Source organism: Xyrauchen texanus, chromosome 30 (assembly GCF_025860055.1).
Source record: "Xyrauchen texanus isolate HMW12.3.18 chromosome 30, RBS_HiC_50CHRs, whole genome shotgun sequence".
Taxonomy (NCBI): domain Eukaryota; kingdom Metazoa; phylum Chordata; class Actinopteri; order Cypriniformes; family Catostomidae; genus Xyrauchen; species Xyrauchen texanus.
In genome coordinates, this window is record NC_068305.1 from 41799344 (window position 1) to 41812967 (window position 13624).

The 13624-nt window shown below is 44.2% G+C and overlaps 1 protein-coding gene across 3 annotated transcripts in view; it reads left to right on the top strand.

The window, feature by feature from the left end:
* Positions 1-13624, top strand: part of LOC127624082 (1-phosphatidylinositol 4,5-bisphosphate phosphodiesterase beta-1-like) — a 139224-nt gene that overhangs the window by 59623 nt on the left and 65977 nt on the right. For all 3 annotated transcript variants that reach the window (XM_052098728.1, XM_052098730.1, XM_052098731.1), the window contains exon 4: positions 9741-9881. In XM_052098728.1, the coding sequence (XP_051954688.1) occupies positions 9741-9881 (141 nt within the window). The remainder of the gene's footprint in view (positions 1-9740; positions 9882-13624) is intronic.

Below are 13624 nucleotides of genomic sequence, written 5' to 3' on the forward strand. Positions count from 1 at the left end.
TTTAAAAATGATTGTATCAAAGTGGAAATGCCCTGTTCTATAGAATGACCCACATCAAGATTTCCGTCTCAGTTGTGAAGTGTTTTTATGTTTCTTTCTTGGCAGATTGAATTATTCGTTGTTTTGTCTGAAAATGTGATGATGCTTCTGGCTTGTTATAAAGAGACTAGCGCTGCATTTGATTGCTGTTTATGTGTTCAGTGTTTAAGTCTCTCGCGTTTGTTGAAATTGTTATTTCTTGGTGTACAAACCCAACATGGTCAACTTCAAGCTTTGGAGAGACTCAGAGAGAAGTTTGTTTACAGGAATAGTTCAGAACATTTACTCTCCTCGTGTCTTTCTAAAGCCGTGTGCTGAAATTTCTGCATGAAGAAAGTTTGAACAACATTTTATCAGTCTGTCATTACAGGTCCAATCAGAGGAGAGGAAGAGTCAGGACTGGGTTTTATTGACAGGAATGTTGATTCTGGAATCATGTAAGATTTGAGTCAGAAAGTGCGAGCGTGTCATTATTACAGACACAGTTTTATGCCGTGATGGAGTTCTTCTAGTGCACACTGTCTAGTGCACACTATCTAGTGCACACTATCTGTTAGTCTGAGCACTTTTCAGAGCAGGAATAACTTGACCTTTGTGTTGAGGTTGACTTTTTTGTGTCTGTTATCTCATCATAAAAGTTTCTTAAGTAATTTCTACTTGAATTGACTGATGTTGCTTCTCTATAAAGAAAGAGTTCATACTCGCATATAAAAGAAAACAAATTACAGCATTAATTTAAGTGGTAAGGGCAATTACATTAATGAATATTTTTTTCAGCTGTACAATTAATGTGCAAAGAACAAGACAACATGATGCTGATGTTTGACTGCAAAGATCTCGTTGTTTATGGCACCGGCACACTCAGGCCCTCTTGCATTAACATGTTTTTCAGTGATCGCATCATGCTTGACCACATTAAATGCCAGATGAAAATGCGTTCAAGATGCAATTGTGAATTGTGATCACTGAAATAACATTCGGAGGTGGTCAGGAACGGATTGTGATTTAAACACCGTAAGTAATGATGAATTATGTGATGAGATGTGCATCTGTTGTTAAAGTGCTGTGTTGTGTGTTCACATTAGAATATCACGTCTCTCCTGTCTTCTAATCGTGCACGTCACACGTCTTCACTAGTGCATGTCATATGAAGCACATGTAGCCAAGCTCTGAACGAGAGACAAATATCATTACGACCCCAAATGTCGCTTTGGCGGCCACATAAACATGTCAAACCCTAACAGTTAAAGTGTTAGAAAGCGTTTTAATTATCCCTCAATGTGTATCCAGTTACCATCGGATGTATTATGTTAGTAGTGTTTTGATCAGATGTTTATTCAATCACACTAAAACACTAAAGTTTAAAGTAAAGGTTCTTTGGCATATATGTCTGTTGTGCTGTAACACGGATCACAGATTCATATTGGACTGATGATTAGTGATTCACCGAAATTAAAATTCTGGGCCGAAACCGAAAATGACTTTGTTTGTTTTATAAGTGTATTAATATTATATTTTTTTAATTAATTTCATGAATTTAATTAATCTGAATTGAAAAACTACAAACCAATAAAATGATCACACTTTTATTGAAAGTAACACACCAAAAAAAAAAATATATTATTCTTTATTCAGTTCTTTAACAATCACATTTTTTTTACCAATCATCCAATTAATGTAGGCTAGCATCTTGCAAATACAACAAGTTTAAATATGCCACGGCAGAGCACCTCTATTCTGTTCATGTAAACGTATTTATACTTTAATATAAAATGATTGTGCTAAACAGATGTAATAGAACTAAAACCACCCAAACTGTAAACGACAGATGCAGCCTCAAGTGAAGAACAAAGTTTTGCAGGGATAAACATATTTTAATGTAATCGCTAAGCACAGTAAATTGGACTGTTTTCTATTTCAGTAAAAGTGTGAGATTTCTCTTCAAGAACAAAAGTTGCTCAGCTTTCTGTCAGGAGAGACGGTTCCTCTTCTCATCAAGAATATCCTCGAGAACTTTTTCTCGAGAATTTTTCCTCGAGAACTTATCCTCGAGAACATATCCTCGAGAACTTTTCCTCGAGAACATATCCTCGAGAGCATATCCTCGAGAACATATCCTCGAGAACATATCCTCGAGAACATATCCTCGAGAACTTTTCCTCGAGAACATATCCTCGAGAACTTTTCCTCGAGAACATATCCTCGAGAACTTTTCCTCGAGAACATATCCTCGAGAACTTTTCCTCGAGAACATATCCTCGAGAACTTATCCTCGAGAACATATCCTCGAGAACTTTTCCTCGAGAACATATCCTCGAGAACTTTTCCTGGAGAACATATCCTCGAGAACATATCCTCGAGAACTTTTCCTCGAGAACATATCCTCGAGAACTTATCCTCGAGAACTTTTCCTCGAGAACATATCCTCGAGAACATATCCTCGAGAACTTATCCTCGAGAACTTTTCCTCGAGAACATATCCTCGAGAACTTATCCTCGAGAACATATCCTCGAGAACTTTTCCTCGAACATATCCTCGAGAACTTATCCTCGAGAACTTTTCCTCGAGAACATATCCTCGAGAACTTTTCCTCGAGAACATATCCTCGAGAACTTTTCCTCGAGAACATATCCTCGAGAACTTATCCTCGAGAACATATCCTCGAGAACATATCCTCAAGAACTTATCCTCGAGAACTTTTCCTCGAGAACTTAACCTCGAGGACTTTTCCTCGAGAACATATCCTCGAGGGCTTATCCTCGAAAACTTATCCTCGAGAACATATCCTCGAGAACTTTTCCTCGAGAACATATCCTCGAGAACATATTCTCGAGAACTTATCCTCGAGAACTTATCCTCGAGAACATATCCTCGAGGACTTATCCTCGAGAACTTATCCTCGAGAACTGGACTTATCCTCGAGAAAGCGTAGGCCGATAAAAAAGAGAAATATAGCTGCAAGCATCAATCAACGGGCCCATTTCCCCCTGGCGGCTTTAGTAAAACAATGCATCAAAGTTTTGAAGCGATTTGTGTAATTGTAAATGGATTTTTTCAAAGACTGTTGTAAGGGCCACACTTCCTGCTGCCAGTTGGTGGCGCTACGACCGTGACCCACAGTAGATACATCAATGTGATCAACCCTCAAGGCCAAACATACAGGTCAATTTTGATATATATCACATGATGACAATTCTTTCTTCCTATTTCTTCCATGCCATGGAGACACCGTTTGAGACATCAAATATCAGTTCTCAATTCAGCATCTTCAATGTTTTGGCATGACGTTGCCTATGTTTGGTGCCAGTCAGATGAATTCCCTATGAGGAGTATTTCAAATTCCAGAGCATGCCATTTTCAAACAATCCAAACTGGCTGACTTCCTGTTGGGCGGAGCTAATGTCTGTGGTGTGAAAGTTGTCCGGCTTGATGAGATCTACATACAGTATGTAGAATGTTTGGTGACTGTAGCTGAAAAGGGATGTGCTACAGAGTCCCCTGAACATGGCCATTTTGTATTTGGCACTACAGAGCCCCCTCTTCATGCCCATGAATGAACATTTGCCCGGCGCTAATGGCTGACGATTCTGTTGTGTGTGCAAAACATCATAAAAATTCAAGCATGCAAGTACCTCAAAAACATATGAATATACATAAACAGGAATAATAGTGTTTAATGCATTGCCATGGCAACAGTAGTTAAGATATCGAAAATCCCTTCATAATTTTAAATCTACTGTCTTGAAATTATTATAAAACTATAAAAGATAAAAATAAGCTATTCCAAAGTCTGTAAAAAGTTCCACACTTCCTGCTGCCAGTTGGTGGCGCTTTGATCGTGCCCCACAATAATCATATCCATGCAATCAGCCCCGAATATCAAATATAAATCTCAATTTTGATCTAAATCGCACAATGCACGCCAAAGATATGAGCACTTCCTCTTTCATTCATTTATCGCCTCGCCATGGCAACACCGTTTGAAATATCAAAATTCTGTTCACAATTTAGCATCTTCAATGTCTTGGCATGACGTTGCCCACCTTTGGTGCATAAATTCTCTAGGAGGATATTTCAAATTCCAGAGCATACACATTTTTCAAACAATGCAACATGGCAGACTTCCTGTTGGGCGGAGCCTATGATTATGAGGGTGAAAGTTGTCAGCTTGATGAGATCTACATGTGTACAAAGTTTGGTGACTGTAGGTGAAAAGGCATGTGCTACAGAGCCTCCCAAACATCCTATTTTCAAGGGCTGTAATGGCCGATGATTCTGATCTGTGTGCAAACTTTTATGAGTTTTTGAGCATGTTAAGGGATCCAAAAGCACCTGAAACCTTGAAAAGAAGAATGTTAATGGTAAGGGTTAGGAAAACAATAGGGCCTCCGCACTTACAGTGTTCGGGCCCTAATAATTGAATGTGTTGAAAGGTGCATAAGTCCAGCCTCTCTATTACTGTTGCTCATAGTGATTTCATGTAACCTCTGACAGCATGAAACAGTGTTCAGTGTGTTTGTGCTCCAGACATGAACCTCAAATCATGTGTCTTTGTGAGGAGAGGTTTATTATTTACTTTATTAGGGGCTTTTTACATTTGGTCACTATCTGATGATGATAAGACTGGAAATAAATCATCCTGAGGTGGTTTGAATGTTCCAATCGAAACTCTTTGTGTAAATGAATCAATACTAACCCACATATATAAACTTTACACTGCCCATACAGTGTTACGTCAGCATAGGGAAAATGCAAATATAACAGAAATAACCGAGTATTTGCATATGATGGACACACAGTCCTGGAGCAGATACAGTGAGAAGAATAATGTCTCATAAGTGTAGTGCAAGCAGTGGACAAGTTTTGTTTTTGAAGCAAATGTGCCCCAAAACATACAAAAATCCGTGTGTGTTTGTGTAAATCATTTTACACCGGACTGTGAATGTGAATGTGTGTCAATATAAAACAGGACATTTGTAAATCACCGCTCCGAATGTGCTTGTTAGCTGATTCCACGACTAATGCAGCCTGATCTATGTCGGGGGCGGGGAGCAGCAGCAGCTCATTTGCATTTAAAGAGACACACACACACGATATTAGCGTGTTTTTGATTCCACCCAAAAAGCGGCGTTTATAACATGATATAATAAATGATCCGTGGGGTATTATGAGCTGAAACTTCACACACATTCTGGGGACACCTGACACTTATATACATATTGTAAAGAGGGGCATAATAGGTCTCCTTTAACTAAAATCAGGCTTTTCCGTTCTCTTCACTGCAGCTTTTTCTTTCAAACGTTAAAAAAACATGCATCACTTCCAGCAAAAGATGTTGCGTGCTGCTCTGCTGATTTTACCGTAATTAAACGCTGTGATTGAGGATTGGAGAGGAGCGCTCATTAAGCGGGTGTCGAGTCGCTGGTGTTCCCGTGCTCTGGACCTTTACCAGCACAGATGAAGCGTGTCTCTGGGATGGACGGAAAGCGCCTCGTTTACACACTAAACTACTGAAATCATTATTTTTGTAGTTCTGGACTTTTAGTTTTTGGTAATCATACAGGTTTAATAAATTAAATACTAGTAAGGTTTACTTTAAAGATAATATAAATTATGATAATATGCCACAATCTACAGTGTAATCACTTCTAATGTTAGTCAAGGTGTCTGCATTATCTTCAACGTGAACATTTCCCAGACTGGAAATATTTTGCTACTGTACATTTACATTTATGCATTTGGCAGATGCTTTTATCCAAAGTGAATTACAGTGCCCTTATTACAGGGACAATCCCCCCGGAGCAATCTGGAGTTAAGTGTCTTACTCAAGGACACAATGGTGGTGACTGTGGGGATCAAACCAGCAACCTTCTGAGTACCAATGTATTATACAGAGCACTTATTACAGGGACAATCCCCCCGGAGCAACCTGGAGTTAAGTGTCTTACTCAAGGACACAATGGTGGTGACTGTGGGGATCAAACCAGCAACCTTCTGAGTACCAATGTATTATACAGTGCACTTATTACAGGGACAATCCCCCCGGAGCAACCTGGAGTTAAGTGTCTTACTCAAGGACACAATGGTGGTGACTGTGGGGATCAAACCAGCAACCTTCTGATTACCAATATATTATACAGTGCACTTATTACAGGGACAATCCCCCCGGAGCAACCTGGAGTTAAGTGCCTTACTCAAGGACACAATGGTGGTGACTGTGGGGATCGAACCAGCAACCTTCTGATTACCAGTTATGTGCTTTAGCCCACTACACCACCACCACTCTCATTTACCCTAACATGCAAATTCAGTCATCGTTTATTCACCCACATGGCAATGTAGAGAGACTGACATCCTCAGTCACCATTCACTTTCAATGTATATTATTGTTCCATTTTTGAACACTCTTCTGCCATTTGAGTGTCACGGCATTAGCTTAGAAACATGCTAACATCAATGTCTATTGTGAGTCTCAGAGTGATGTTTGTGTGAGGTTATATTCCAGTGAGGATGTTGCCTATGTAGACATGAACACAGCTCAGATTGTTTGAGACGCGTCCCGCACACATTCAGACCTCTAATGCAGTGTAAATAATAGAGCATAAACTCTCGTTAAAACGTCAAATAGAGGATCTTGCTTCTGAAAGACATTTGCATATATGGATCTCTTTGAATTTGGAAATTGACGTGTTTAGTAATGTGAAATAAAAGTCATTGAGTCGGTGAAAATCACTGATCATGCTTCACAGAACACGTCATGTAAGCTGCAGCGAGGGGCGTTCACTCCAACACCAGACGACAGATTCATGTAATATTTCTTCTGCTCTGAATAGCTTTAATGAGATGGTCTGGTCATGTGTATTATATCAGAATGATGTTTATGAAAGGATATTATTACTCAGTGTGTGATGAATGATTGTGTGGGGGACTCAAAGATTGTGTACTGATTAGATATGCAGCACATGTATTGTCCGCGGGTCACGGGGAGTTTGTGTTTTATGGCATGTAACTGCGTCTCCACATGATCATGAAGAGGAACTTCTCTGCCCTTTATTCACATACTAATTATATTTACTGCTCTAATCTATATTTGTTTTGCTGCTGTTTGTGAAGAGTGTAAATATCGTGGTGCATATTAGGATATATTATGTATAAATTATCGAAAGGCTTCAACCTACAACATTTGAAATGTGATGCTTTATTGTTCTGTGCATTCATTCTGGAAAATTGTTAATAAGGACTGAAATAAACAAACAAATATGAGAATAAATTAATCATACTGTGCGGTCCAAGAGCACTAGTTTTATTAAATTTTAGTACAAATTATAATGTCACTATAAGAGTTTAATTAGAAGGGTTATAACTTGAATTTGAGAATGATCTAGTATAACCTCAGTAAACGTGTGTGTGTGTGTGTGTGTGTGTGTGTGTGTGTGTGTGTGTGTGTGTGTGTGTGTGTGTGTGTGTGTGTGTGTGTGGATTGTGTGCGTTTATCAGTGTGAAACACACAGATGCTCTTTCTTTGATTGGCTCAATTAGTTCGAGTTCATTTGCTTCAAATGAACTGTAAAATCCTCCGCTGTCATATTGTTGTGTGAATTACGCTGGAGGAGCTGCTCAGTTTTCCACACAGATGTTGAACAGACAGAAAGATGATTGTTATTCTGGATTTGTGGTGTAGATTTACGATTTTAATCATCGAGAGTGAATCACTGACTGTGAATGCCTTCAACACACTCACACACAATCACACACACTCTCACTCACACACACTCACACACACACACACACACACACACACACACACACACACACACAGTCACACACATACAATCACACACACTCACTGTCGAGCCTCTTCTAGCTCCCTCCTCAGATTCTTCCACGGCTCCACCCTCAGATTCTTCCACGGCTCCGACCTCAGAATCTTCCACGGCTCCACCCTCAGACTCTTCCACGGCTCCGCCCTCAGAATCTTCCACGGCTCCACCCTCAGACTCTTCCACGGCTCCGCCCTCAGATTCTTCCACGGCTCCGTCCTCAGATTCTTCCACGGCTCCGCCCTCAGACTCTTCCACGGCTCCGTCCTCAGACTCTTCCATGGCTCCCTCCTCAAAATCTTAAACGGCTCCGTCCTCAGCTTCTTCCATGGCTCCGCCCTCAGACTCTTCCACGGCTCCGTCCTCAGACTCTTCCATGGCTCCCTCCTCAAAATCTTCCACGGCTCCGTCCTCAGATTCTTCCACGGCTCCGCCCTCAGACTCTTCCATGGCTCCCTCTTCAGATTCTTCCACGGCTCCGCCCTCAGACTCTTCCATGGCTCCCTCTTCAGATTCTTCCACGGCTCCGCCCTCAGCTTCTTCCACGGCTCCGCCCTCAGCTTCTTCCATGGCTCCGCCCTCAGACTCTTCCATGGCTCCCTCCTCAGCTTCTTCCACGGCTCTGCCCTCAGACACTTCCACGGCTCCGCCCTCAGACTCTTCCATGGCTCCCTCCTCAGCTTCTTCCATGGCTCCGCCCTCAGACTCTTCCACGGCTCCGCCCTCAGACTCTTCCATGGCTCCCTCCTCAGCTTCTTCCACAGCTCAGCCCTCAGACACTTCCATGGCTCCCTCCTCAGCTTCTTCCACGGCTCCGCCCTCAGCTTCTTCCATGGCTCCCTCCTCAGCTTCTTCCACGGCTCCGCCCTCAGACTCTTCCATGGCTCCCTCCTCAGCTTCTTCCACGGCTCCGCCCTCAGACTCTTCCACGGCTCCGCCCTCAGACTCTTCCATGGCTCCCTCCTCAGCTTCTTCCACGGCTCCGCCCTCAGACTCTTCCATGGCTCCCTCCTCAGCTTCTTCCACGGCTCCGCCCTCAGCTTCTTCCACGGCTCCGCCCTCAGACTCTTCCATGGCTCCCTCCTCAGCTTCTTCCACGGCTCCGCCCTCAGACTCTTCCACGGCTCCACCCTCAGACTCTTCCATGGCTCCCTCCTCAGCTTCTTCCACGGCTCCGCCCTCAGACTCTTCCATGGCTCCCTCCTCAGCTTCTTCCACGGCTCCGCCCTCAGACACTTCCATGGCTCCCTCCTCAGAATCTTCCACGGCTTCGCCCTCAGAATCTTCCACGGCTCCGCCCTCAGACTCTTCCATGGCTCCCTCCTCAGATTCTTCCACGGCTCCGCCCGCTCCCCAAGAGTCTCCTCCTCCAGCGTTTCCGCCTCCTGACCCAGTCCTTGTCTCCCAAAGTTCACTGCCCTCATCACTTCCATCTGTTCCTTATCATCCTCACCTGTCTTCCATTCCCTCATTTTTCCTTTTGTATAAATATCCTCTTGTTTTGCCCATTCGTTTTTCAGTCCCTGAAGTGTTATGATGTGTTGAAGAAGAGTTTTGTTATTTTGTTATTTTGGGATGTTTAGCTTTATCATTTGTTTCACTCCAGTGTTTATAATTAGAAGATTGAAAGAATCTTTTCTGGCGTCTCCTCTCTTCCTCTCCACTCCTTGACCCAACGTTACAGTATTGACCAATCAGCATTCAGAAGTGAAACTGTCCATTTACATTTAGTCATTCAGCTGACAAATGAGGAACATGCATTTCATATATTCTATTAATACACTAACCCACCCGATGACTGATTACATTTACAGATTCATCAGCAACCGTTTAAGACAATGATTTCCTGTCCTGTGATGATGCATTTCCTGTTGTTTCAGGAAGTCAAGCTGCGAGAGCTGTTGGATGTGGGCACCTGTGAGGGGAAGATGGAGAACCGCATCCTGACAGTAGTGTGCGGTTGTGACATGGTCAACATCACCTACATCAACTTCATGGCATTAAAAGAAGACGTGGCCAAGGTGAAACACGCACACATGCACACACATGCACAAATACACACAGAAACACACACACACAGATACAAAAATACACACATACACAAATACACACAGAAACACACACATGCACAAATACACACACAAACACACATACACAAATACACAGACAAACAAACACACACACACAGACACACACAGAAAAAAATCTGAAGTATCACATTGGCATAAGTATTCAGACCCTTTGCTGTGACACTTGAAATGTAGCTCAGGTGCATCCCATCACTCTGGATCATCTTTGAGATGTTTCTACACTTTGATTGGAGTCACCTGTGCCAAATTCAATGATTGGACATGATTTGGAAAGGCGCACACCTGTCTATATAAGGTATTATAACTGATAATGCATATCAGAGCAAAAACCAAGCCATGAGGTCAAAGGAACTGCCCGCAGAGCTCAAAAACAGGATTGTGTCGAGGATCTGGGGAAGACTACAAAAACATTTCGGCTGCATTGAAGGTTCTCATGAGCACAGCGGCCTCCATAATCCTTAAATGGAAGGATTTTGGAACAACCAGGACTCTTCCTAGAGCTGCCCAGCCAAACTGAGCAATCAGGGGAGAAGGTCCTTGGTAAGAGAGGTGACCAAGAACCCGATGGTCACTCTGGTGGAGCTCCAGAGATCATGTGTGGAGACGGGAGAAACTTGCAGAAGGATGACCATCACTGCAACACTCCACCGATCTGGGCTTTATGGTAGAGTGGCCAGACGGATGCCTCTCCTCAGTGCAAGACACATAATAAAGCACCTAAAGACTCTCAGACTGTGGGGAACACGATTCTCTGGTCTGATGAAATGAAGATTGAACTGTTTGTCCTCAATTCCAAGCATCATGTCTGGATGAAACAGTAACCCCTCATCACCTGCACAATACCATCCCAACGGTAAAGCATGGTGGTGGCATCAATTTGTGTTTTTCAGCGGCAGGGACTGGGGACTGGTCAGGGATGAAGGAAAGCTGAATGCAGCAAAATACAGAGATATCCTTAAAGAAACCTGCTTCAGAGCACTCAGAACCTCAGAATGGGCCGAAGGTTCACCTTCTAACCGGACAACGACCCCAAACACACAGCCAAGACAACACAAGAGTGGCTTCGGGACAGCTCTGTGAAGGTCCTTGAGTGTCCCAGAGAGAGCCCAGACTTGAACCCAATCGAACATCTCTGGAGAGATCTGAAAATATCTGTCCACCGACGGTCCCCATCCAACCTGACAGAGCTTGAGAGGATCTGCAGAGAAGAAAATCCCCAAACCCAGGTGTGCAACGCTTGTGTTACACACAAAAAGACTTGAGGATGAAATCACTGCCAAAGGTCCTTCAACTGAGCACTGAGTTAAGTCAAGTCAAGTCAAGTGGTTTTTATTGTCGTTTCAACCATATACAGTTAGTATAGTACACAGCAAAATGAGACAACGTTCCTCCAGGACCATGGTGCTACATAAAAACAACAAAGGACCAACATAGGACCACATGAGACTACACAACGAAATAAAATACCTATATAAACTACCTATATATACCTATATAAAGTGCAAGTGCAAACATGTGCAAAAAGTACAGGACAGTACAACAAATTACTGACAATGAACAGGACAATAGACAGTGCAGCGCCGACCAGTACTCAGTAGTGCAAAAAGATGACAGTTTCTAAAATGTAAACATAACATACTATGAGATAGTGTTCTATGCACATAGCAGTTATTGAGGTAGCAGACAGTTATAAAGTGACAGTAATTAAAGTGCAACTCAGGACACGTGTGTGTCAAACCAGTCTCTGAGTATTGAGGAGTCTGATGGCTTGGGGAAGAAGCTGTTACACAGTCTGGCCGTGAGGGCCCGAATGCTTCGGTACCTCTTGCCAGACGGGAGGAGGGTAAAGCGCTTGTGTGAGGGGTGTGTGGGGTCGTCCACAATGGTGGTTGCTTTATGGATACAGTGTTTTTTGTAAATGTCTTTGATGGAGGGAAGAGAGACCCCAATGATCTTCTCAGCTGTCCTCACTATCCTCTGCAGGGCTTTGCGGTCCCAAACGGTGCAAGTCCCAAACCAGGCAGTGATGCAGCTGCTCAGGATGCTCTCAATAGTCCCTCTATAGAATGTAGTGAGGATGGGGGTTGGGAGATGTGCTTTCCTCAGCCTTCGAAGAAAGTAGAGACGCTGCTGGGCTTTCTTGGTGATAGAGCTGGTGTTGAGGGACCAGGTGAGGTTCTCCGCCAGGTGAACACCAAGGAATTTGGTGCTTTTGACGATCTCCACAGAGGAGCCGTCGATGTTCAGCGGAGTGTGTTCACCTTGTGCTCTCCTAAAGTCAACAACCATCTCCTTTGTTTTGTCGACATTCAGGGACAGGTTGTTGGCTCTACACCAGTTCGTCAGCCGCTGCACCTCCTCTCTGTATGCTGACTCGTTGTTCTTGCTGATGAGACCCACCACGGTCGTGTCATCGGCGAACTTGATGATGTGATTTGAGCTGTGCATTGCTGCACAGTCGTGAATCAGCAGAGTGAACGGCAGTGGACTGAGCACACAGCCCTGGGGGGCCCCAGTGCTCAGTGTGGTGGTGGTGGAGATGCTGTTCCCGATCCGGACTGACTGAGGTCTCCCAGTCAGGAAGTCCAGGATCCAGTTGCAGAGGGAGGTGTCCAGGCCCAGCAGGTTCAGCTTTCCAATCAGGTGCTGGGGAATGATTGTGTTGAATGCTGAGCTGAAATCTATGAACAGCATTCGAACGTATGAGTCCTTATTGTCTAGGTGGGTGAGGGCCAGATGGAGGGTTGTGGTGATGGCATCGTCCGCTGAACGGTTTGAACGATACGCAAACTGCAGTGGGTCTAGTGAGGGGGCAGCTGGGTCTTAATCTGCCTCATGACGAGCCTCTCGAAGCACTTCATGATGATGGGTGTAAGTGCGACGGGACGGTAGTCGCTGAGGCAGGACACTGAAGACTTCTTTGGCATGGGGATGATGGTGGTGGCCTTGAAGCACGTTGGAACAACGGCGCTGCTCAGAGAGATGTTGAAGATGTCGGTAAGAACACCTGCTAGCTGGTCTGCACATCCTCTGAGCACTCTGCCAGGAATGTTGTCTGGTCCAGCAGCCTTCTGTGGGTTGACTCTACGTAGAGTTTTCCTCACATCTGCCGTGGTAAGACAGAGCACCTGGTCGTTGGGAGGAGGGGTGGACTTCCTCGCCATCACATCGTTCTGCACTTCAAACCGAGCGTAGAAGTCGTTCAGTGCATCTGGAAGGGAGGCATCTTTGTCACAGGCAACTGATGTTGTCCTGTAGTTGGTGATGGCCTGGATGCCCTGCCACATGCGCCGCGTGTCACCGCTGTCCTGGAAGTGACTGTGGATTCTCTGGGCGTGCAGCGCTTTGCCTCTCTGATTGCCCGTGACAGTTTGGCCCTAGCTGTTATTAGGGCTGCCTTATCGCCTGCTCTGAAGGCGGAGTCTCGGACCTCAGCAGCGTGCGCACCTCCGCAGTCATCCACGGCTTCTGGTTGGAGCGTGTGGTGATGGTCTTGGAGAAAGTGACATCATCAATGCACTTGCTGATGTAGCTGGTCACTGATGCTGTGTATTCCTCCAAGTTGGTAGAATCGCCATATGTTGCAGCCTCCCTGAACATGTGCCAGTCAGTACACTCAAAACAGTCCTGAAGAGCAGAGATGGCTCCTGCTGGCCAGGTTTTCACCTGCTTCT